Consider the following 23973-nt stretch of genomic DNA (forward strand, 5'->3'; position numbering starts at 1 on the left):
AGAAGCCCGAGTCACAGGGCGAACATTTGAAGAAAAAGGAAATGATAATACGTGTCATAAGTATTGCGGGCGGCTGCCCACCAACGCAATGGTTCGTAGTGGGGGAGGGGAGATTTCCAAGACACAATGATGGACCCTCCCCCGATCATCGGCTCTAAGTGTCTACCGCACAGGGCCAAAGCGGCAAAACCAACATGCATTTCATCCGTGTTTTTCTTCGCTGCGAAGTGACGGGAAAGAGGGCGGGGGGACATTTCGCTTCGCACCGCCCCAGTCCGCCGCGCGCCGCGTCCGTGATCGACACGCTCTTCGAGTGGAACAGGGATGAGCTCGCGGCGGGGGGAGAGAGAGAGAGAAAGAAAGAAGAGCGGAGGAAAGGGCAAGAGCGAGAGGGAAATAAAGAAGCTCGCACAAAAGAAGACGAATCTATAACGCCTTGGCGAAAAAGAGGAGACCGACGGCGCGGCGGACAAATTAAATTGAGAATGTAAAGCAGGCAAGCCGGGCCGGGCAAGCAGGCGGCGTGAATGGAGTGGCTTGTCGCCTTTCCCCCGGCAGACGGGCGGGCGGCCCGGGCGGCCCTCGGGCGGCAAAGACGAATGGAAGGCGGCGGGGAGCAGCTGCCGATGTGCCGATCGGAGCCACCGGTCCTCCCTCAGCCGCAAAGGAGGCAATGCACGGCGGCAACCGCGAAACGCGTTGCGCGGAGCAGACGCGCGGCAAAAGGGACACCGGGACGGAATCGGATCGCCTCGGCTCGGCGAGTCGCCGGACACAAGGCTGTGACCCAAGGCGACAAGGCGTAACTGCCGTGGCTTCCCAGGGGTCCCCGTCAGAGATACGCGGCTCTGCGTCCGATGCCCACAGCCACCCATCTTCCCCGCGTCGTTATGGCCGCGGGACCGCGCCGCGGGGAGCCCGCATTGTCTTACACTGTATGGGCCCGCGGCCCGCGCACCCTTCCCTGGACGGCCACGGCTCCAGCGCCCTCCCTGCCCGGCCCTGCCGCCCTGCCCGGCCCTGCCGCCCTGCCCGGCCCTGCCGCCCTGCCCGGCCCTGCCGCCCTGCCAGCCCTGCCGCCCTGCCCGCCCTGCCGCCCTGCCGGCCCTGCCGCCCTGCCAGGCCCTGCCGCCCTGCCGGCCCTGCCGCCCTGCCCGGCCCTGCCGCCCTGCCCGGCCCTGGCCGCCCTGCCGGCCCTGCCGCCTGCCAGGCCCTGCCCTGCCCGGCCCGCCGCCCTGCCCGGCCCTGCCGCCCTGCAGGCCCTGCCGCCCTGCCGGCCCTGCCGCCTGCCCGACCCTGCCGCCCTGCCAGGCCCTGCGCCTGCCGGCCCTGCCGCCCTGCCCGGCCCTGCCGCCCTGCACCCTGCCGCCCTGCCCGCCCTGCCGCCTGCCCGCCTGCCGCCCTCCAGGCCCTGCCGCCCTGCCCGGCCCTGCCGCCCTGCCCAGGCCCTGCCGCCCTGCCAGGCCCTGCCGCCCTGCCAGGCCCTGCCCGCGGGCAGGGGACGCGGACACACGGCGGCAGCGAGCCCCTGAGCGCCCCGTCGACGCCATGAAGTGGAAATCCGAACAAGATGCGGAAAAAATGTCCGGAAAATAAAAGACGCGCTCCTCCCAGAGGGCCCGAGGGTGTCCAGCTGAGCCCCGAGGGGCCGCGGGGCCGAGGGAGGAGACGGGGGACTCGGAGGACACCAGGTGGGGGCGAGGCAGGGCGAAGCAGGGCGGGGCCTCGACGCCATCACCAACCGCTGCAATCTCTCCCCATTCCATTCCGCGTTCCGTGCGTTCAAAGCCAAGCGCCCCGACGCGGCGCCCCAATACGAACCGAGCCGTGCTGATTACAGGGCTAAAGCCCAGGCCAGCGCCGCCCCGCCCGCGGCTGCCCGCCCGGGGTTCGAGTCCCACTCGGCGGCGCGACATTTTAAATTCGTCACGGCCATCCGATTGTAAGGTGGCGGCCGATCGCGGCGCAGGCCACGCGCAGCCTTCACTTTTTTCGAGCCCAAAACAAAGGCAGCTCTAGTTTTTCCCCCGCGCGGGCCGAGCACGGCGCGCAATGGCAGGCCGTCACGGAGCACGGAGTGGCACGGAGTGTTAGGCCGGCGATGATCACAGGCCGGGCGGGCCGGGCAAGGAATCGGTGCAGGGCCGCGCAACAAGCAGCAAGCAGCCCGAACCGCGGCGTGCATGTCCGCGCCGCGGACGCCAAGGCCAAGCCGCGGGCTGCACGCGAGCCAGCCTCGGCCAGTCCTTTCCTCGTTAGCTGCACCCCGACGGCGACCCTCGGGACCGCTAAGGGCGCAGGCCGGCGGCAGGCCGGCGGCGTCAGCAGGACACACAAACGACGCGGCGGCCGTTCGCAGCTCGCCGTCGTACGCGCGGGCATAAATCGAGCACGGGGGGAAAACGCGGAAAAAGTGCTGGCACGACGCTTCAGTCGCCGTCCGCCGTCCACCCGCAGAAACGCGCTCCTTTTTTCCAGCGCCGCGGTCCGTCCGTCCGTCCGTCCGTCGGCCGGGCTGCGTGGCAGCAGCACGTCCAGGTGTAATAAGGGGGCACACCGCAAACAGGCCGTGGCGTGCGGCGCACTGCGGCGCACTGCGGCGCGGAGGCGAGCACCCCGCGGGCAAACAAGCCAACCCTTCAGGCAGGCAGGCAGGCAGGCAGGTGGGTAGTAGTGGTGTTTGCCGGGCTGCAATATCGGAAGGCCAACCGCGCAGCACCACAAGCAGGGCGTAATGAAGGCGATAACCGGGCCAGAGCAGAGTGCCCACACTGCAAGCGCGCGGTCAGACGAGGGCCATTTCCCTACACTACTCCGCTGCAGCGCCACTCCTTTCGCTCCGTCTCTCTCGCACCCGTACAGGACGCTCCACGAGTGGAAAAGAAAGCGTCGAAACGGGGAAGCGTCATTGTGTTCAGCCACTCTGTCAGCGTGCCGTCGTGGTAAGGTCAAGCTGACCCTAACTAACTAGATTGGCCGTGCGGCCTGCACCCCGGCGGGGTAATTCGGTTAGCAGTGGCGTGGCGCGGTGCTCGCTCGGGTCAAGCTGCAGTCGGCCCAAGACCAAGACGCCGCCCCTGGCCTCGGGACGATCGGGACGGGACCCTCGCGGTCGCGGACCCTGGGGTCCCGAATCGCGTCTAGCTCCTCCCATCCGGTTCGACGGCTATGGCGTGCGCGTTGCGCCGCGTTGCGCCGCGTTGCGCGCTGCCCGTGCACCGCGGGGTCGCGACGGTCGCCGCCACGGAGGCGCTCTGGAGGGGCTTCAAAGGCGGCGCGCGGGAGGGGGGGACTCCTTTTTGACACGTCGACTGGACGCAGAGCACACGTGATAAACGCCGCCCCGTCTTGGTGCCCCACACCTCGCACCGCCTCGCACCGCCTCGCACCCCACCCCCGCGCGCAGCGCGCATTCGCCCTGCTCGCCCTGCTCCTCCACCAGCGCCTCGAGCAAGTACCGCCAAGGGAGCAGCAGGCGGAGGAGGGAGGGGAACGGATCAGACGCAATTTAATCTCCAAGGCACACCCACGGGGGACCTCACACATGCACGACGTTACGCCTCTGTGGCCGCACCGCACCCCACCGCGCCGAGGTAGGTCAAGCCTCTCAATAAGCCTTTGGCGGCACGCACGCCGGCGCCGCCCCGCCGCACCGCCGCACTCGCCGGCCGGTGCATATGAGGCGAGCGAAACGGCCAGGCGAGATGGGAACAGTTTTAGTGCTCGCCTCGCCGGCATCAAGCCGGCATCGCCATAACCGAACCGGCCGACCGGCGGACAGAGATCTCAAGCGCGGCGGCGGGGCGCGCAGACTGCGTGCAGACTCCGTGCAGACTCAAACTGCGTTCAGCATGCAGCACAACGGGTGCCGCGGTATGGAAAAAGCCGGGTAGGGCGCAAAGCTCGCCGGTGTCGGCGGCAGCTGCAGCGGAGTGAGGAGTCCGACCTGACTCGGTCTGTCTGTTCCTTTCCTTTCCGTTCCTTCCACGGCACTGCCGCCGCGTTGCCGCCGCGCTGCGCCGATCCGAGCGGACCCGGTGCGACTCCACTCGACGGCCCAACGGCGCGGATCATCAAAGGAGTGCCGCCCGGAATCCAGGACCTCCCTCTCTCTCGCTCTCTTCTTGGGCACCACCAGGCACCACGCACGACCTCTCGTCCACACCATCAAGAGCTTCTAGAACCCGCCGTCTAGGGCTTCACGCTAGGGCACTCCAGTCACCGAACCTGGGGACACACACACGTACTCCTACTCACACACGCACGCACGTCTCGGGCGCATCTCGTCCCCTCCGCGGCGATTCGACACGCGGGCCGGGGTGGGGTGGGGCGGGGCGGGGCTCGCACCGGCGGCGGCGATCAAAGCGACCAAGACAATGCTCCCTGTCCGCCAGCCGCCCCCAGGCGGGGTGCGGCAGTGCCACGCAGTGCCGCTAAGGCAGCTTGCGGCTAAAGCGGCTAAAGCTCAAGGAGTGCTGGACACCTCTCCGTTTGTGCCCCGAGCCGCCCCGGGCCGCAGCTGGCCGTCCGGGCTCCGGGCGGCACGCGGCACGCGCCGCACAGTCCGCACAGCGGGTCCAGCCCGGTCCAGATCGTCCAGCCAGGGCAGGTGGGGACCAACACGACACCCATCAGAGCAAAAAGGGGGGGGGGGTATTAGGCCGCGCCGTGCCGCCCTGCAGGACCTCCCGCAGGAACAACAGGAGCCCGGCGCGAGCGTCTCCCCGGGAGAGGGGCGGGGAGGGCGCCGCCGAGCGTGGCGCGGCGCGGCCGTGCGACGGAGCGTGCATGGCAAGCAGCACTGACGGCTCTATCCCCGTCGGCGGCACGGCGGCACACTGGCTGGCCTAAACGGCGGCCTGCGGGCTGCGGGGTGTGGCGGTGCGCCGAGAGGCTTGCGGTACAGTAGGCTGCCGCGTTGCCTGCACTGTGTCCACGTCGATGGCCTCAGCGGCGCCTCCGCCGCGAGTCGCGGGTTCGATTCCCCGACTCCCCGTTAGCTCGTTAGAGCGCTCCTCGCGCCGATCGCCACTCTTTGGCGGGCCGAGGCGAAGAACCGCTTCACCGCGCGGGGCTGTGCGGCTGTGGTGGTGGTGTGGCAGTGGCCGTGCAGACCAGGTCGGGATTTCTCCCTCCCCCCTCCCCCTTTCCTCGCGGCGTGTCCGCGGCCACTCGCAGGCCGCGGGGCATTTCAGGGGGAGGGGAGGGGGAGGGCCCAACACTCCGTGTGGTTTGCTGCCGGCCGCCACGCCCCGCCACGCCCCGCCAGGGTCCCGCCGCCACACGCTTTGTTCTCGCCGCCGCTTTGAAGTAGCCGCGCCGCGCCGCCTCCCCCTTCCCTCCCCGTCCCCGTCCCCCCCCCCCCCCCCCGCCCCGAGCGCAAAGCGGCGGCGGCCCTGCGCGGCACGGCGCGGCAAGGCGCGGCGTGCGTCATGTTGAATCGTGTAGTTGACGCCTATTCGTGCGGCAATAAAATCACTACCCTGCCATTTATTCACTCCTCGCGGGCCGATGGCCCTGATGGCCCTCGCCGCGGTGGCCCTTCTCGCCCATCTCCCTTCCGCCTGTCCCTCTCGCTCCCTCTCGCTCCCTGTCGCCCTTCGACCGCCACCGTAAATTACCCTGCTCAGCCACCTGGCCGCCGGCGCGATGACGACGGCGACTCGGGAGGTGCGCGAAGAGCCGGGTGCCGACCCGGGTGTCCGTTGGCTAGTGTGTAGTACACTGCGGAGTGCGCCGGGGGCGGCCAGGCCACGCCAGGGGCTTTGACTCTCTGACGGCTGACTTCATTAGGCGGCGCGCGGCGCGGGGCAGCTCCAGGCCGCACGCCGCAGCAACACCTGTTGCGGCCAAGCTGCGAGTCACCGCCCACACCGCCCTGGCCGAGGCCCTGGCCGCCCAGACGAGACGCGTCCACGCGGCGCGTAGTGTCCGGGGGCTGATTGGGCACCGGCGCGGTGCGGCCCGGGGGCGTGTGGCCCACACGGTGTGGGCGGGCTGCGGCGGGCTGCGGCGGGCTGCGGTTTGGGCTAGGTCATGCGACCTCCCCTCCTCCTCGCCGCCCACACGAGGGAAGTGTTCCTCAACGTGTGTGTCGGCGTGCTCCAGCGCCATGCATAATCGAGGGCCGGCTGGAGAGGAGAGACGACACATCTCCAGTTCGCGCCTCCGCGGCACCGCGCCAGCGGCAAACGGGAGCAACACTCAGCTCACTCCAGCGCCGAGCACGGCGAGCACGACGAGCACGAGCGCGTGCGGGGGCGTGCATCCAGTAAGTCGAGGTCAAACCAATAACAGATCAATCCTCGTCAGGTCCGAGTGCCCCTCTTTCACCGTCCTAACCGCGCCCACCCGTTTTATGTCTTACCGCCACACGGCGGTGGCTGTGCTCGTCAAGTGGGTGCCCCCGGACGGGCCCTCGACCACGCTTCCGTGCTGGATGACCCTGGTTCCTGGCCGAAAACCCGGCGGGCTAGTACTCCCCGCACCGCACCGCGCCGCCCCCTTCCCCGCCGCCGAGGCCGTCGAGGCCCCCGAACTGATAAGGGGGCGCCGCCCGACCGTCTCTGGCGTCGCTCCCACTCAGACGGCCACGAGGGCCGCCCATATATAGAGTACCGGCATGCACGGAGCACGGCGCGGCGGCGGAGAGGCGCGGCGTCGATTGGCGGCACGGGGACCAGCGGGGACCAGCGCGGGGCGGGGCACCTACGGCCTACGGCCCCACGGCGTGCCGACGGCGGCGTCTGTCTCCCACAGAGCGCCCCCTCCCCCTCCCCGGCCGCCACTCGAGCGCGCCGAGAGGGCCGCGCCGTCGCCCCGGCCTTTGACGGCGGCGCGGTGCTGTGCCGCCTGCCGGCGTGCCGCGGCCCGCGGCCGTGCCTTGCGCCGCTTGCGCCGCTTGGCCCTGCGTCTCGCTACCACGCCGGCGCACTTCTTTATCTGACAGCCGCCGGCCGCCGACCTGGCTGGACGCGGCGCCGCGCGCATTTAAATGTCGCGTGGCTGCAGTGCCTGCGGTGCAGGCGCAGGGCGCAGCAGGACTAGCAGGGCTAGCAGGGCCCACGGGGGAGGGGCGCCGTACCGTCACTTTGGCGTTTGGCGACGGCAGAGGCCGGCCGAGGCCCAGACGACGCGGAGGGCACGGCGACGACGGCACCGCGCAGCCGCTAATGCACCGCGTATCACCGGCAGCAAACAAACAGGTGCAATCAGTCCATTAGGGCCCCACCGCCTCGCCGAGCGAGCCACCGAGGGCCCCGCCCTGGCCCCGCCCTGCGATACGCTAAACCGAATCAGGACGCATCACGCACACACACGCACACACTGCGGCAGCCGGGCTCTTTAGGCGCGGCCCAAGGCGCGGCCGGCCTTTCCTTTTCGGTCGGCCGATTTTTACACGCGAATGCATGTCATTTCCGCCCCGGCCTCAAAAGAATAAAAGTCCGTGCATAAGGCGGGCGGGGCGCGGCGTCTTATGAGAGGGCGCAGCGCCGCCGCGGCGCTCTGCATAACAAAGCCATTCATTTTTTCGGTGGCGGCAAGGCAGCCACGACACTGTAATGAATCTACAAAACACCGGGTGCGGCATCGCGTCGCGCGGGTTGCCGCACCGCCGGGCTGAATAACATGCATCGTGATTCGGCAGGGTCCTCGCAGTCCTGGCAGTGGGGGCACGGGGCGGGGTGACTTTACCGCAAAAGCACTGCACGGCGAACGACGGGGCGGATCAGGAGACCGAGACGGAAACGGCCAGGCCAGCACAATCAATAAGGGTCCAGCCGCGGCAAGGGCAGGGCGTTGCTCTAGGCGTTGTTAGCCGTCCAGTCAGCGGGAGGGGAGGGGAGGGGAGGGGAGGGGAGGGGAGGGGAGGGGGTGACGATAAGGCGCGGCATCGGCGCCTCGTCCTCCGAGGCGCGTCACACATGGACGCTCCCATACGACAATCGAGGAAATTTGAATTTTTACGACTCCCAGTCGGAGTGTCGGTGCCGCCGACGATTCCCCCCACCCCCCTCCCCGGCCACGGTAAGGCGCAGATAAAGGAACTGAAGGGGAAAGGAGGAGGGGAGGCCGCTTGATTCGTTCGGCCCGCAAATCCATCAAGGCCGGTACGGCGTGGTGCGGCGTGCGGCCCGGTGCCGCGACCGTCGGCTGATCAAAGAGAGTCGCCGTCTCCCTCCCCCCGCCACGCGGAGGCCAGGGCTGGCCAGGGCGGCCGCGGGTGCGACAGAGAGGGCGGAGCGGCGCGGACCTTTCACACCGACAGGGCCTCGGCGGGCCTCGGCCACGGCACATCAGTAAACCCTTACTAATCGCACTCGCCCGGCCTCGGCCACCCCGACGTGGAGGGTGTCGCCGCCAGGCCGCCAGGGCGCAGAAGGGAATACACAGTGAGGGAAGCCCGCACTAGGAGGAACATTCAAACTCTTTGCGACGCCCGTACCCTGTACGCCAACCGCTGACAAAGCCAAAAAATTTCATTTTTTTCGGATTCATTCTTTGGCATGAGGCGGCAAAGAGCACGGCAAACACTACTGAACCGCCGGCCTGTCGGCAGGCTGTGCTCGCTGGGTGCTGTGCTCGCCTTGGGGCCGTGGGGCGGCCATCAAGTATCGCACTAGCACTAATGAGAAAGGGGTGGGGGGAGTAGTGCACACCGCCCGGTCCAAGGCCCTGGCCGCCCTGGCCTGGCGCTTGCCACGCTTGGCGCTCCGAGCCTCGCAAGGGCATGGCGGCATGGCTTTCCCCAAACTGCGCCAATCCCCCTTCAATTTGGCCCCGCCGCCCGGTGCGGCCCGGTGCGGCCAGCCCGCCTTGATACGCGCCAAATGAGGCGGCGCTGCAAGGCTGCAAGGCGAGGCCGGCGAGGCATAGGTGGCGGGCACGGCCTGTGGCACGGCGGCAGGACCGCTTTGATGCGAGAAGAAGAGGCGGGCCGGCCTGGCCGTGTTCACACCCCGCCCGCCCCGCCCCGCCCCCACGACACCCGCCGCGCCCCGCAACCCGCTCATTACGTCATTTTGGGCCACAACAACGCCCCGGGTGCATGTGTGCGTCCACCGCGCACACCTCGCACCAGCCGCCAGGCGAAGGCAAGCCACCGCCACGAGCACCTCGCCGACGGCGCTCTTCTGTCTCTCTCGCACCCCTACGGCCCTACGGGACGGGGCACGAGTGCGAGCGAGACAGAGCGACGAAAACGGTGTCGAGCCTGCTGGTCGTCCCCGGCCCCGCTCCGTGTGTGACACGCACGCGGCGCGTCATTTTAATTCGTGGGGAGGGGGGGATTAATACGGGTGGCGTGGGAACGGCACCGCGGCAAGCGGCAAAGCGGAGCCGCCCTATCATCAGAGGCCCGCCGCCGCGCAGGCCGCGCAGGCAGGTCGCGCAGGCCACCCTGCCGGCGCGCCGACCGGCCCACCACACGGCCGACCGGCCCACCACACGGCCCACCGGCCCCTTGGCACGGCACCTGTCAAGGATCAAGGTGCACATTTCAATTAGCAAGTACAGCGGCCGCCCTGCCAGCCAGCCGTCGCCGCGCGCGCCAGCAGTGTAGCGGCAGCAGCGCGGCGAAGACGCATCATTTGCAATCTGGCACGGCCCTCCTTCGCCGGGCCCGCGAAAGAAATGGCCGTCGGCGGAAATGGGCAGTGTCGCGTCACGCCAGTGTCACGCAAGCGTCACGCTTGCCAGTGTCACAGCGCCCTGGCCGACGGGGCCCACGGCCGCTTCCTTCTGCCTGCCCCATCTGTCGCGTCATCAGAGACGACATCGACGGGGACCTCCACTGTGGGACCTCCCGCGCCACGCCGCTCGGCAAATCGGCACAAATGTATTACATCCTCCGACCCTCTCCCGGGCCGAGGCAGCCGAGGCGGGCCGAGGCTTCTTGGCGCGTGGCAGCCCCGGGCGCGGCGAGGCGGCAGCGAGGCGGCGGGGCGGCTACATCAAAGGGAATCGCGACCAGAGGGCGGGGCGGGGCGGGGCAGGGCGGGGCAGGGCGGGAGGGCGGCGGCAAGGCGACGGCAGGGCCACCACTTCACCCCCGGCAGGCACGGCGGGCAGGGCTCTTCACACAAAGGTGTGAACCAAAAGGCGTGCGCGCCGCGGCCTGCCCCGATCGCAGGCCCGGGTGGTCTCCGCTCTCCGCCCACCCCGCGGCCCCCGCGGCCCCGCCCTCCTCCGGGGCCCCGCAAGGCCCTGAACCTGGAGGCCGTCGGCCACGTCACAAAGGCGCACCTAATCACAGGGTGCGGTGGTCACGAGGCGGTCCGCGGCCCGGTTTGGCGGCCACGCTGAAGGACTCTAGGACGGCGAGGGCGCCGCGGGGGCGCGACGCGGCGGATGGGCGCTGCGCTGATCAAAGGCCCACGACGCCCCGCGACACCGCGGCGGCCAGTCCGTTCGCACCTGTCCCCGCGCCCCGCACCCCGCACCCGGCACCCGGCACCCCGCGCCAACGCCGACGGTGCGACAGGTGCGGCCAACGATCTGCACGCCGCCGACGAGGAGTCACACCTCGGTCTCCGCTCGCCTCTCACCTCGCGGTCTTTTCTGGCCACACACTTCGGCACTTTATTTTTGCCAGTTTTTCAAAGCCCGGTGGACACAAAGGCCCGGGTCCTTGCCACGGGTCCTTGCCGCGGCAGGGCAGGCCTCCAGGCGGGCGAGCGGGCGAGGGGGCGAGGCGGGCAGGGACGTTGAATGGCGCAGCGACTCGCTAGACCGCAGAGGGAAGCCCCAGACCAATATTCGGCACACAACGCACAGGGCGGCGCGCGCACCGCCGGGCCACTATAATAGCAGCGCGGCCAACCCCACTGTGGCCGAGAAGACCGTCAAGTTGTCCCGACAATGCCCGTCCGCAGAGACGTCGTCGCGGCGCCCGGCGGCGCCCAGAACTTTAGCGGCTCCTGGACCGCGGCCCTTGCGACGGCCTTGGCGGTCACGCACGCGGCCTCGCACGCCACCGCCACCGCACGGCGACACACCCATCGCCACCGCGCCATTACCACAACGAGGGCCGCGGCCTGGCGGCTTGGCGCACGGACAGGACGACCGCACCGCCCGCACGGGCCACACGGGCCACACGGCCGCCGGGATCACGTCAAAGGGATTACAGTGCTAAAAGCTGCTCTGGTGGCTTTGATCCCGGCCAATATGGAGAGGGGAGCCGCGGGGACCGCAACCTGTTGCTTCACTTCAAAGGGAACTGGCGTGGCGTGGCCTGGCCCGGCGGAGGGGAGCGGGCGGCGCTTTGCCTCTGCTTGCCGCGACCGCCGCGACGTGGCCTGCCCTACCCCGCGCTGCCCTGCCCCTACTGATACAGATTCCCCGTCATTTCAATTTCAAAGGACCCAACCGGCCCGTAGTGAGCCAGGCCGGGAGAAGCCAGGCGCCGCGGAGGTTCAAACGGCGAGCCGAGGCTGCGCCGCGCCCCGCCAAGAGGCCCGCCACGCTGCCGCCTGTTGCTGGTGGTTGCTAGTCCCGCCCGCAGCTCCGCGCCGCTCCGCGCCCTTCCCCGCGGCTTTGCCTGCTTTGCCTGCCTTGCCGGCGTGCGAGTGCAACACGGTGGCCACGGCGGCCAGCCCAGCCCGGCCCAGCAGACGCGGGAGGCGCGGGGCAGGGCACGCGGGGCCGACGGCCAAACACAACATTCCTGGCCGTACCGCCGGCCGGGCTTCACGAATTCCGCGTGCGAGTGGGCGTGGCCCGCGGGGCGCGGCGCGGCGCGCGGCCGGCGTGAAAGATGGCACCCCCCTCTCCCTCCCAATGAAATGAATTAGCTCCTCGCAGGCGATACAGGAGTTTCCTGAGTTCCCATGCCGCGCGCCGCGCGCAAGGCGGGGCTGCGTCCGAGGCCGCCGACGACGCGCTCCTCCTCGTCCTTCTCCCCGTCGTCCAGGCCGTCTGGTGGAAGAGGCTCGGACGACTCGGACGCGGCGCTACGCGGCGCGGCCCCCATGGCCGCACTGTCCGGTCCGACTGGACTCGGCTCCGGCGCTCCGGCCCGACTGGTCGGCTGCTACCCAAATTGAGCATTTAACTAAACGCATTAGCCTCAAATTATAGAGGCACCTTCCAACAAAATATGGACGCGCGGGGTTCGGACGCACCCCGCCCTCCCTCCATAATGACGCCCTGCAGGAGCTGCAAGCGCTGCAACGCGGCAGCGGCGCAGCGGGCCGGGGAGGGGACGGTGCACTGCATTCAATAAGGGGGCCGGCCAGCCGGCCACCACACACGCACACACACACACACGGCGGCCGTCCCTCACTTTAACACTCGGTCTAGAGTGCGGGTGCTTTCGGGGGCGCCTTGGCACACCTTTGCACCTCGGACTCTAGGCGAGGTGAGGCGAGGCGGCCCCGGTCACCCCGGCCGGCGGTCCCACGCAGGGCAGGGCGGCCAGGGCCCCAGGGCAGCAGGGGCAGCAGGGGCGGACGGGGACGCCCGGCCGCATTCCTCGTGGCGTTAGCACGTAATGGCGTGGCGTGGCGAGGCGAGGTGTCATGACTGCCGCTCATGACATGCTGCCCGCCGCGCCGCGCCACGCCCACCAGGAACATGCGTGCCGCCTCTCGGCCCTCACGCGGACGGACCGGGGGAGGGAGAGGGGGGAGAAAGGGTGCCATGCCAGGTGACTGGGTTGTTGGGGTGAGCCACTGCCATCAGTTTTACACAATTTCCCTTGACAGAAAAGGAATTGCATTTGCCAGGAAAAGTTTGTGTTTGGCAGCTTCAGATACAAATAATCGCAGATGCAGTGAGTACAGAATGCCTGTGAAAGTCCGACTGATGATGTAGGAATGTGAGACGCAGTACGGTAGAACATGTTTCACTGATTTAGCTGCTGCAGTCACGAGTTTGTATAGCATGTGCTATGCGCTTTTTCCAGACACTAGGGGAAACTTGGTGTAGACATAACAGAGTCCGGCAAGGCACATATCAAGTAAGCAATACTTCAAGCTAATTAATTTTAATAACTACCTATCCCAAAACTGCATTCATAAAATGGGATTTAAAACTTGCCACTCTCTTTTTTTTATACAAACACCAAATTAAAGAATGACAAAGAACGACAAGTCACAAAAGAAAAACAGAAGGGCATTTTCTTGTTACGTACTCATAGAGAATCTTAGTAAATGGTCAGGGACTATGCCAAGGATAATGTATGTGCAAAATGAACAATACTTGCTTATTCTCACGAGTTTTACGAATAAAACCAATACCAAATCATATTGACACAGAGACATACACACAGGTGTTTGACCTCAAGGTAGGGGGTATACAGCACAGGCATTCCAATACAGCCACTTATAGGTTATGTTTACAATGTGAGACAAGGTAGGCAGATGAAAAAAAAAATTAACACAGAGAAGAGAGAAGGTGACTTGACACAAAAGGAGAGCCACTGCTTGTATACCAAGATTGCACTCTAAATCCCAAAACGTCAGTAAAACAGTTACTTATTCGGTATGTAAATTAAAAATGGTCAATCAAGAGAAACATAACCCCAACTAAGTTGGCCCAAATTACTAAAGTAAAACAAAGAATCCAATTCTTTCATGACTAGCAGACAATGCTAAGGTGTTGCTCACTTCTAAAATAGTCCGTGATAAAATACGAACAAAACGTGACAGACAATAAAATTCATCAATACAACGTTACTCACTCATTCAAGGTGAGACGAAAATAAACTCATGAGTACAAGTTCAGTCAGTGTTTACGAAAACTAGGTTATGGGAGCCTTGACAAGATTGTGCCAAACAAATGATGTTGATTCAAAACCGGCGAGGAATCAGAGTAAGTGCTTAAATTAATGCTTTTCGTGGCTCACCTTCGAAATTCCTGCAATCCCTTGGGAGTCGAGATCGACGGAAGAAACGTTGAAATCATGGAAGACGATAATCATCTTACAACAGCACTAAAACATTGTGTAGATAAACGTAACAAGAACAGCTTAAAATCTTCAAATCACAGATAGAGAAGGGAAACTTAGCATGTCAACACAAACAAAGTGTAACGTTCTCACGCAGTCCTGCACTTCCATGAGACATGTTGTGAGTCTCGCTCTACCGGCAGATTTTCCAAGCTCATTCAAATCCTCGACCAATCGGGTGGCGAGCTGAAAGTACGGTTGACTGAACACAGAACTACGGTGGCCAGAGCGGCGGGGCCGCCCCTGCAGCTTGCGGACTGAAGGAACTTGAACGCACAAATGCGATATGTGGGCAAATGACGGAGCACGTGGCCGTACCGATCGCACTGAGGTTTGAACATCCGACAATGCCGTGCCGTTCGTCACCGGGCAACCTTTTCGCCCGCGAGCCGCTCTGCCAGCCGGGCCCCGCGCTCGCAGTTTTCCCGCCGAAATCCAGAATTCCGCGTGGTAAGGACACTGTTCGCGTACCGCCCCTGGCAAAAGTGTCGGCGCGTCGCTGCCCCGTCTACCGGAGGCCCAGAAAGCCTCTAACATCCGCCTACGTGCATGTCACCGGCAGGTACTCTAATCGGCAGGGTCAGTCCTTCTGCTGCCCCTCGAATTCGAATGAGGACGCGTCTGCCTACGGACCCATGGCATGGCCGGCTCGGCAGACACCGCGGAGCCCGGGGGAGGCGGGGCGCTCGGGGTGACCGAGGTCAAGGACTCCGAGACCGGACATGAGTTCAGCAGCCTGCGCCATGAGTTCAACTACTACTCTCGCTTCGTCCAGCCCCTCGCCGCCACGCTGCCCTCCGTTCAAGGTGACTTGACGGCCTTCGAGCGAGGCTCTGAACACACGCCTAGCCAGACTGGAGAGCGTAGTCAGTAGGACTTCCCCTTTCCCTTGCCCAGAGAGGGCGACCGCGGCGCAGTGGTATCTGGTGCTGTCCTCGTCGCGATCCAGCGTGCACAACGAGTACCTCAAGCAGCTGCTGGTCTGCTGCACTCTAGGCCGCCTGCTGGGGGTGTTCGCCACGCCGCCGGCGTCCCCGTGCCTGCCGCCCCTGCCCGCGTACCACTCGGTATGGACCGGGACGGTGCAACGCAGTGCAATCGACAGCTAGACGAGGATGCATGATAGCGGTGATCGTTCTCGCCCTAGGTGGCGTGGTTGACGCGTACTGCGCGCGCCCTGGAGCAGGAGAAGCGCAGCAGTGCTGGCGAGCCGACCACTGTCAAGGAGGAGGAGAAGAAGGAGATCACCGAGGCCACCGAAGGGGTCCCCGAAGGGGCGACCGAGACCTCCGACGTTGCCGCCGAGCCCGACGCCGGGACCACCGTGTCCTCAGACGCTGCCGCCAAACCCGGCGCCGACGCCGATCGCAAGGACGGTGTTCCCGACGACGGCGTCCAGCCGGTGCAGGTGGAGGTGTCCGCGGGCGGGACGCAGTTCCTGGCCGTGCAGGATAACAGGGAGGACGAGAGCCACTTCTACTACGCCTTCTCGTCGGAGCCGCTATCGTGCTGGATCGGTGCGGTGGACGCCGCTGTGCCGGAGGTCCTGGTGAGTTTGCCTGGTACACCGTAAAATAATTGGATCTTCAGCGGCGTCGGGAATCGAGCCCTACTTTCAAGCTGTGCGGCTTTGTGCCCCGTGCCCCGCCACCGGCGGATCCAGGTGGTTCCTCCGGAAAAGCCACCCGAGCCTTCCGGTACCAGCGAGCCTTCCGGTCATTCCGGCACCAGCGGCCCGGCCGGCACCACCGGCTCCGGTTCGGTGCCTTGGCTGTCTTCCCACGAGGGCGAGGGGATTGACTGGCTCGTGGCAAACCCCGGCTTTCTCACGCTGCCGTCCGCAGAGAGGCAAGTCCCCGTTACTCGCATCCACTCCCTTGCTGTTGCAAAAATGACGCGGTTTTGCTCGTCGGCAGGCCGCCCAGCTCGCTGTGGCAGGACGCGAGCCCCCGCGACGAGCCCTTCGCGGACTACGGCGAGGGCACGGCCGTGTCCGAGGCCGGCCTGCCGCTGGGGGCGGACCAGGGTCTCGGCCGCCTCGGCCACAGCCCCGCCACCGTGTGGGTCAAGGACGTGCGGGGCGAGCTGACGGAGGTGCCGCTGGAGGCCGTGTGCGGGGAGACGTGGCGCCCAGCTGAGCAGGTCATCGCAGAGTTGGGTAGTCTCATAGTCCCGCCAAGTCTCTCGCTGCACTTGCTCCGGATCAGCACGTAGACGCCGGCCGCTTAAATTGCACCAAGCAGACAGTTGCATTGTCAGCCTCCGCAACAATGCCCCGCCTTTCCCGCACCCCGCGAGGCCGCGAGGCCCGGCCATGGCCCAGCCTATCAGTCAACGCCACCAAAATTCACAGTGATCGTAATGCCAGATTGAAATCGCCGCCGTGAGCCTGACTCCCTGACTGCCTCGCCGTGGCCATGCGAGGTGGCCGAGGCCGGGGCCGGGGTGGGGGGCCCCTTAGGCCCTGGGCGAGGGGCGGCGAGGCCCTGCAACAGGTGGCGACGCTGCGGCGTCCAACAACAGACCCAACAGACACGCATGTACGTCGCGGACCCGCCGACTCGGCGCCGAGGCCGTCGAGTCCCTATCCCTCGCGACCAAACACCTTGACGCCGGCGCCCCGTCCCGGTCTCGTCCCCGGCCTCCCCGTCGTGGAAAAGGAACCCGGACCCCGACGTGCAGTGCCAGCAGTGCCAGCAGTGCGCAGCAACAGCACGCCTTTGTGTTCCTGCAGGTGCCACAGGCCTGGGAGGGGCGGCGTCGCCCTCAGCAAGGGCGGGAGCAGACCCATGGTCCATTCCTGTAGCGGTAGCGGGGCCGGCGTCTGCGGAGGGGTCCTTCTGGGGGGCCCAGGGCGCGTTCGACGTGTCCGACGCGTTCGAGTACTCGCGGGCCGCGCCCTCATCACAACTCGCCGCGTCTCCGCGCACACCTGCGGAGCAGACGCCGCCGTCCGGAGCGGGCCGAGGTCCCGGCCACCCCAGCAGCAGCGCCCCGCGGTCCCACGTCCGCCTGCGGATCAGCACGCCGTCCAGGGACGCCGTCGTGGTGCCCGGCGAGAGTTCGCCCCAGAACCAACACTCCGCGGGGCCGTCACGACCCGCCTCGCCGTTCGTCGCTGAGAGTCCCAGGTGTGGCACACTGTGCACGGTGTGACGACAACGGCAGTGAAGCCAAGCCGCCGTAGTGAGCGCCTCGCTTCTCTCGGTGCGCAGGGGGACAGGTGCCGACATGTACAGGGGGTACGCGTCCAGCACGGACGACTCCTTCGCGCCCCCACTCGCCTCGTCGCCCTACGGCGGCAGTGCACACATGGGCTATGGCGGCCCGCCGGTGAGGTCCACGACGAACGGCAGGCCCTTGGCTGGACCGGATGGATTCGAACACCCGACTGAACTGCCGTCCGCCCTCAGCAGGGGTGGCAGCGCGCGGCGCACCCCATGCTGCCCGTCACCGCCTTTGCGCTGCCCATGCCCTCCGGGCAGCAACGGGGGCGCGTGGCGGCGGGGGCGGCGTACCCGCGGCGGGCGGCCTTCGGCTACGACGACGGCAGCTCGTACGCCACGTCGTACGCGTCTTACGGTGGCTCCGCCGGGTGGTCGGGGCAGTCCGCCGCGCCGGGCTGGGACTCGCTGGGCCAGACCTACGGCACGGACGCGACCGAGCCGAGCGGCCCCAGCGCCAGTTGGGGCGCCGGGGGGTGGCCGTTCAACTACTCGCTGTCCAGGTCGGCCAGCGCGCCCGCCACCTCCACCATGGACAGGTACACTTGTCAGGCTCCAGCCGCAGGTCCGCAGAGTGGGGGCTCACCCCTTGACTCGCCTCTCTTGGCTTGCCGGCAGCGTGTTGAACGAGGCCATGCTTAGCGGTTCGAGCGGCGCGGGTTCGAGTCCCAGCGAGCCCTCGCTCGGGGCGCGCTTTGTAGACGAGACCGACGACTACGAGCTGCCCCGGCCACGCCCCCCAGCCACCACCCCCACCGGAACGGCGCGCAGCCCCCGACGACCGTTCAACATCGGTGACGACATGGAAGGCAGCCTGTTCAAGACGGCGCCGACGACGACGCGCCAGGACCAGCGGCAGCGCCAAATCCACCGCGCCGTCAGCGACAGCATGTTGGACCAGCGCCACTTCCAGGTCTGGCGTCTGGCCGCGAACAGGGGGAGCCGAACTCGGGGAATCGAACCGGCAGATCCCGAGCAGCTTGGATGTCCCTACAGCTTGGCGACGTGGGTGCCTCTTCGACGCCGCAGCAGTCCGCAGCGTCACGGACCTGGCGCTCCGGGTCGTCGTGGGGGCCGGGGCCGGGGCCGGGCCAGAGGATGGCGACGAGCACCCCTGCGGCCGCAGCAAGGGGGGGCGCCCCCGTCCGGCGGCAGCTCGTGTTCGACGACAGCGAGAGCATGGAGGAACCATCATCAGCTCGCTTCGCCGATCAGTCGGGCAGCTACTGGACTCCTTCCACGCGAGGCCACAACGCCCTCGTCCCGTGCTTCGCAGGCAAGGATCAATCAGGATAATGAGGTTAGACATACGGGCGCTTGGTGCTGATAGTGGTCCTGCAGCCCCGGTGACGGCCACCGACGCCAGCTCCATTTGGACGCCGAGCCCGGCTCCCCGCGCTGGCCCCCGCCGCGCCTTGCACTACGGCCCGGAGTACGACAGCCCCCACGGCGCGCAGAGTGTCGCCATGGCCGTGCCGGACGCCCCCCAGAGACCGCCGCGGCGTCGCGGACCGCGACAGCTGCCTCCGGGAAGACCGCCACAGGGGATCTACTGGGGGCCGCCGGGGGCCACGTCCACGCCGACCTCTCGTGCGCACGAGGTGGTCTGGCCGCCCCCGCCCCCACCCCGCGGACAAGGACAACCGCGCACGTTCCGGTAAGGACGAGGCAAGGCGAGGCGCCGTCACGTTCGAGACCTCCGGGCGGGTCGGGCAGGCGGATAGCGCCTGCGGGTCGCGGGATAGGCCACACGCCCGACACGGCTGTCACCATGTTGCCTAGGCCAGGAGTCTAGGCTGTCTAGGCGACTCTCCTCGCCCAGTTCGCCTTGACGCGCCGCGCTGGCCGGCCGCCGCCTGTCGAGGCGTACTCCGAGAATACCCCTGTCTTGTTCGCAGAGGGATTCAAGTGCCCGGCGTCCCCGGCGCCACCATCAGCGCCACGGTGTACCCGGACGGCACGGTGGCCACGGCTTCCTACAGGGTGAGCCCAGAGCCCAGCCCATCCGCGTCCCTAAGCACTTGTTTTGCCTTTCGCCTGGCCGCTGACGGCGGGCTGACGTCGTCCTGGGCCTCTGCTTGCAGGGTGTCGCCACCCCCGGCCGCGCCCCGCCGGTGCGCCACGGCTGGTTCCGGGTCAGCGAGACCGGCAGGCCCGGAGCGCCGGGCACGCGGTCTGCGCACGCCCCGCTCGACGCCACCCTCGCCTCCACCCCCCGCATCGCGCCGCGCCCCCCGCGCCCGCGCACCCGGCCCCAGCTCCGCGCAGGGGCCATCCCGCGCCGCCTGTCCTTCTCGGAGACGGCCTCCGACTGGACGGGCACGACGGGCACCATCCAGACGGAGCCAGAGGTCGAGTTCCCCCCGAGCTCTCCCAGCTCCGCCTACGACACCAGCTACCGCACGGCGCAGTCATCGTACAGTGACTACCGCAGTTTTTGACCCTCTAATCCATTCAGTTTTAGATTCATGGTGGAAATGCAACCCAAGCATGATTTCAAACATATCAAAAGGTGAATCAAAAATACTGGGTTTATGTTTGGTTGTAAGATCAGTTTATTTTCTTCACAAGCATCTTTACATCACAGATACACACAACAATAAACTGAATGAAATGAACCAAAGAAAATCTCATAAATTAAGAAAGATTACAGGGGAATTTGAAGGAATCAAAATAAGTGCTTGGAAATAAAAACAACAAAAATTGACAGTTCATCTGAAAACTTCATTGAAGACAGTAGACAGATTCAAAAATATTTAGCATTGAAAATAACCAAGGAAAGAATACATCACAAGATGTAACCAGGGAAATCCTAGTCTCATCACAAGATTTAAAATAAAACACATGGACAACTTTCAGTTCAGGTAATGACCTCAGTGAAAATTACCCTAGTCAGTCAAAAGAGGCAGCAAGCATGTGAAATGAACCATACAAAGGTTTATGAAAACCAGTCAACAAAGAACAATCAAATAGAGAAACATACATTATTCTTTAATAATAAAATAGTTTAAAAAAAAACAACACTTTTACCAAAAAAAAAAAAATGTACAGAAGCCCCCAACCTGATGTTCATGACCTCTGAAGTTTGGATCTGTAAGACAAAGTGGGAAGATAATAAAGACTTTGAAAACAATCTCCTCCTTATAAGCACAGCCTTTGAATTTTCAAACTGTTACTTACTTGGGCATGAACCCAAAGGCACTTAGTTTGCTTTGTCCTTGAACAGTTGGGGATTTCTTTTTCAGACCAGGCGTACGGCAAGTTAGCTTGCGATTGCTAGGGGTGGGTTGTTTACTTAGACGGGCAGTCTTTGCTTCATTGTGTCCCTTACTAGGACTTTCAAATCCATCATCAGGTTGCGATGGTACCTGTGAAGAGAAAATGAATTTGTGAATTTGGACAAGTAACTACCTAACAGAATCTAGATTAATGACTCTACACATACATTGGTGGGGCTGCATGGAGTGAGGCTTGTGCTAGACTCAAAACCAGGGTCATCTGCATCTTCATAATCATTAGCATAAATTTGCCTGTGTTCAAATGGCTGCTCCTCATCTACAAAACTCCCAGAGGCACAATTTTCATCAGCTACTATCTTGGATGGAGATGGCACATTTTTTTTAAACGGGTTCTTGGAAGGTGATGCTTGTAATTTAGGAGCACAATCCTGGAAATTCATTAGAATATTAAAATTTGTAACAAGATGAGATAATACAAAAGAGAATTAAAATAAGGGGAAAGAATAATACACACCTGTTTTGCAAACTTTTCGTTCATGATTTTCACAGCATCATCTTTTGAAAATGAACCCGATTTAGATGAAGTCTTATCAGAATTTGCTGGAGAATCTTTGATTGAACTCGACATTGATGCAAATAAGGGCTTTCTATGTATCCTTGGGGAGTCTATCCTTTCTTCAGGAGTTTTCTTGTAAATCTGAAAATTTAGTTTCACTACATTCAGTTCTCTTTTCCAACAGAAACAGTTAAATATGACTTAAGATAATTACCTCCATTACGTTGAACTCTTTTTCAGGACTATCATCAAGTGTATTAGAAACATCTCGTAGGAGAGAGTGACTTTCAGCAGACTCATCAGAACCTGTACTTGTTGAACCAAAATACCTACAAGTCGCAAAAATGAAAACATAAATGATGGATCAAAGGTATTTACCACACCAAGTGTCAGATTTAGTTTACCTGCTTTGAACAATTGGTTTTCCTTCAATGGATGTTCTATGGACAGCACGAGCAAATTTACTAAGAGCACTAAATTTGCTAGTCTGCTTGGTACTACTTGGTACTGGAGTGTCCGGATGTATCATTTGTCTATTGTCAGAAACATTAGTGCTCTGGGGACTCCGGACAAATGGATTTTTGGTTCTTCTGAAACCATATAACACAAAGATTGATAAACTGTTCAAAGATCTCCACTAATAACTGTATACTTGGTCATTTTTTAAAAATTACCTTTTACTACAAAGAATGGGAGAAGTTGGAGATTCTTGAACTTCTGGACTGTAAGATTCACACACACTGGCTGAGCTTTGATCGTTGGAATGATCAGGGCTTGTGTATATGGACGTGAGGATAGAATCCCTGACATCCAGAGAACGCCTCTTTGCATCCACAGACATGTCATCTTAAAATATTAAAGGTTATTTTAAATTGGTAGCAGGACCTTTAGAGTAGAGGTCACACAAGAATAGATAGTGGATTTTCGAATTACCTTCTTCTAAAATTCGTTTCTTGTTTTTGTTTGCCAGTTTGTTGGTATCCACAGCTTCAATTTTTTCCTTATTAACAAATTTTCTTTCATTAGGCATAAATGATGGAACTACTCTTGGTGGTGGTTTTGTCATCTTTTCTTTGAACTTGGGATCCCATATACTTGGATGGGGAGCTACTGCAGTTTGATTCCATCCTTTTGTTCTGACTCCCTGGCTCTTCAAAGAAACAAAAAGAAAAAGATCATGGTTTAAAGTCAATACAAAACAGAATAAAAAGGACAATGTACAAAATTTCTTGCAAAGAAAGAAATTAGGCTACTCACTGGATCCCTCGGAGACATTGGGTCATAACTATCAACCTTTTCTAACTTGAATGGATCTAGATTCCCAAGAGCGAGCTGGTAACTGGTGTCTTCATCAAATTCTGGAACACACCCAGGCAAGGGGCCACAGGCTAAAGGAGAACCTGGATGGACACTTCGGTGTGGTGTAAGAGGCTTTGGTTTCCTTGTGAGGGGATCAAAGACTAACTGATGCCGGAACATAGCATCAGCTTTCATAAACTCATCTCTGTATTCCATAGATACCGTCAAACCACGTATATTTAGCTGGGATGGTAGTCTACTTAATGCCTGCCAAAGAGATACATTTCAAATCCTTACTGTTTAAAACCTCAACTAAGACAGAAATATGGATGTCTTTTAACTAAAGGCCTACCTTGTGAATGTCAGGATCTTGTGTACGTGTAATAAATTTGGAAGCCTTGCCGAGGCCTATGCCTTGAAGGGAGTCTAAGTAGTCACAACCAGACAGTATACACATATAGCGAAATTTATCAAATGAATACGTCTGTGGCCTTGGTCCCATGGAGAGATACAATCGCTCTTGATCCACAAAAATGCCATTACCCGCCAGGTCCAACTTAAACATGACCTTGATAAAGATTTTAAAATAAAAATTAATTTAAGAAAAAAATAAAGCTATTTACAGAACATTTACATGAGATGACTTTATAGACAAAAAAATTACCTTTTTGCAACCGAACAAAAGAAGATCAGAGTCTTCAGTGATGATGACATCTGCAATACCTTCACGGCTAAAGAAAGCTAACTGAGCATCTGCTTCATACGGAGCCACAATGCAGTCAACATTTCGTCTTCGACACTCTTGCATGAGAGTTAACGCCATTTTATGTGTCACATCTATGCATCGCCTCAAGTAGTTCAGGCCTTCTGTGGTGTTACCCTGCCGAAGAAGATTTGCTGCTGTCTTACGGTTTTCCTCTCTTCTCCTGCAAACAAAACAAAATACATGGTGTGTGTTAAAAAAATATACTTGAGTACAATATAATAAAGTACAATGGGATATACTTACTCTCTTCTTTTCTTTTCGGTGTGGGCCTTTGCAGGCAAATGTCTTCCATCAAACACTAAAATAGGTTTTATGTCATGGGCAAGAAGCATATTGACATACTTCATACAGTACTGGACATACCTGGAAGTGTATAAGTACACTGATAAAAACATTCACATGAGACAGACAACATGTTTATGAATTAAATGATGATTTTATTTCATTAAATAACCAGTTAGCAACTTTTTATCAAAGTTCTAAATTCAACGTGCGACTGTAAATAAGTCATTGAAGAAAAGCTATGAAGAGGTTAATGTAATGTAACAGCAACAAGAGTCTGACATGACATATTCGACGGAGACAACCAGTGATAAATATGAACAAAACGATGAAATTGAGACACGTACATGTCCGTTTCTTCGCCACGAGCAAGTTTGTCGGCACATGCGAAGGCTCCTTTGTGAAGCCAACAGTAGGCATCAGCTGCCACGGTACATCCTTGGAACTCTTTCAAGTTTGCGGGCCGGGACACTTTCGCCTTTTCCAGGAGAGGCAGCAGGCCAGTTATTCCCATTTTCCGGCTGGTGAAAATGCAAACCGAGGCACAAATCAGCCATCGACGACGCCCCTAAAATGTGTTAAAGCTCGCGTGTCCGTGGACTCCAAACCACAGTGGACAGCAGACAGAATTTCGCTGGCGCCGGTCTTTGGCGCGCTAA

At 61.8% G+C, this 23973-nt stretch overlaps 2 protein-coding genes across 5 annotated transcripts in view; both read right to left on the reverse strand.

Annotated features, from left to right (window-relative positions):
- The window catches only part of LOC117649374 (axin), a 39187-nt gene extending 25089 nt beyond the window's left edge, over positions 1–14098 (reverse strand). Inside the window, exon 1 of one of the 3 annotated variants that reach the window (XM_034392068.1) lies at positions 13847–14097. The gene's annotated coding sequence lies outside the window, so the exon portion shown is untranslated. Of the gene's footprint in view, positions 1–13681; positions 13804–13846 lie in introns of those variants that run through there. The other 2 variants (XM_034392065.1, XM_034392067.1) reach the window with 2 other exon arrangements.
- Positions 14099–19979: 5881 nt separating this feature from the next.
- LOC117649645 (exonuclease 1) lies at positions 19980–23965 on the reverse strand. 2 transcript variants are annotated; one of them, XM_034392550.1, is made up of 13 exons: positions 23662–23965; positions 23276–23395; positions 22931–23192; positions 22619–22834; positions 22225–22533; positions 21901–22117; positions 21642–21813; positions 21372–21557; positions 21182–21296; positions 20926–21108; positions 20618–20839; positions 20353–20540; positions 19980–20263 (listed from the first exon to the last, which is right to left on the reverse strand). In XM_034392550.1, the coding sequence occupies exons 1-13, from the start codon at positions 23826–23828 to the stop codon at positions 20242–20244; spliced, it is 2379 nt and encodes a 792-aa protein (XP_034248441.1). In that variant the 5' UTR covers positions 23829–23965; the 3' UTR covers positions 19980–20241. The 2 variants fall into 2 exon arrangements, with proteins under 2 accessions (XP_034248441.1, XP_034248442.1); XM_034392551.1 differs by having other exon boundaries at positions 21372–21554; positions 23662–23828.
- Between the last annotated feature and the right edge of the window lie 8 nt (positions 23966–23973).

This window comes from Thrips palmi, unplaced genomic scaffold (assembly GCF_012932325.1).
Source record: "Thrips palmi isolate BJ-2018 unplaced genomic scaffold, TpBJ-2018v1 HiC_scaffold_4, whole genome shotgun sequence".
Taxonomy (NCBI): domain Eukaryota; kingdom Metazoa; phylum Arthropoda; class Insecta; order Thysanoptera; family Thripidae; genus Thrips; species Thrips palmi.

Excerpts from the sequence above, each read along its gene's own strand:
- LOC117649645 (XM_034392550.1), bottom strand. The coding sequence starts at position 23,828 with ATGGGAATAACTGGCCTGCTGCCTCTCCTGGAAAAGGCGAAAGTGTCC. Across the intron at positions 22,118-22,224 it reads CAATGTCTCCGAGGGATCCA|AGCCAGGGAGTCAGAACAAA; the intron begins GTGAGTAGCCTA and ends GTTTCTTTGAAG. Across the intron at positions 20,541-20,617 it reads CTCCATGCAGCCCCACCAAT|GTACCATCGCAACCTGATGA; the intron begins GTATGTGTAGAG and ends TTCTCTTCACAG.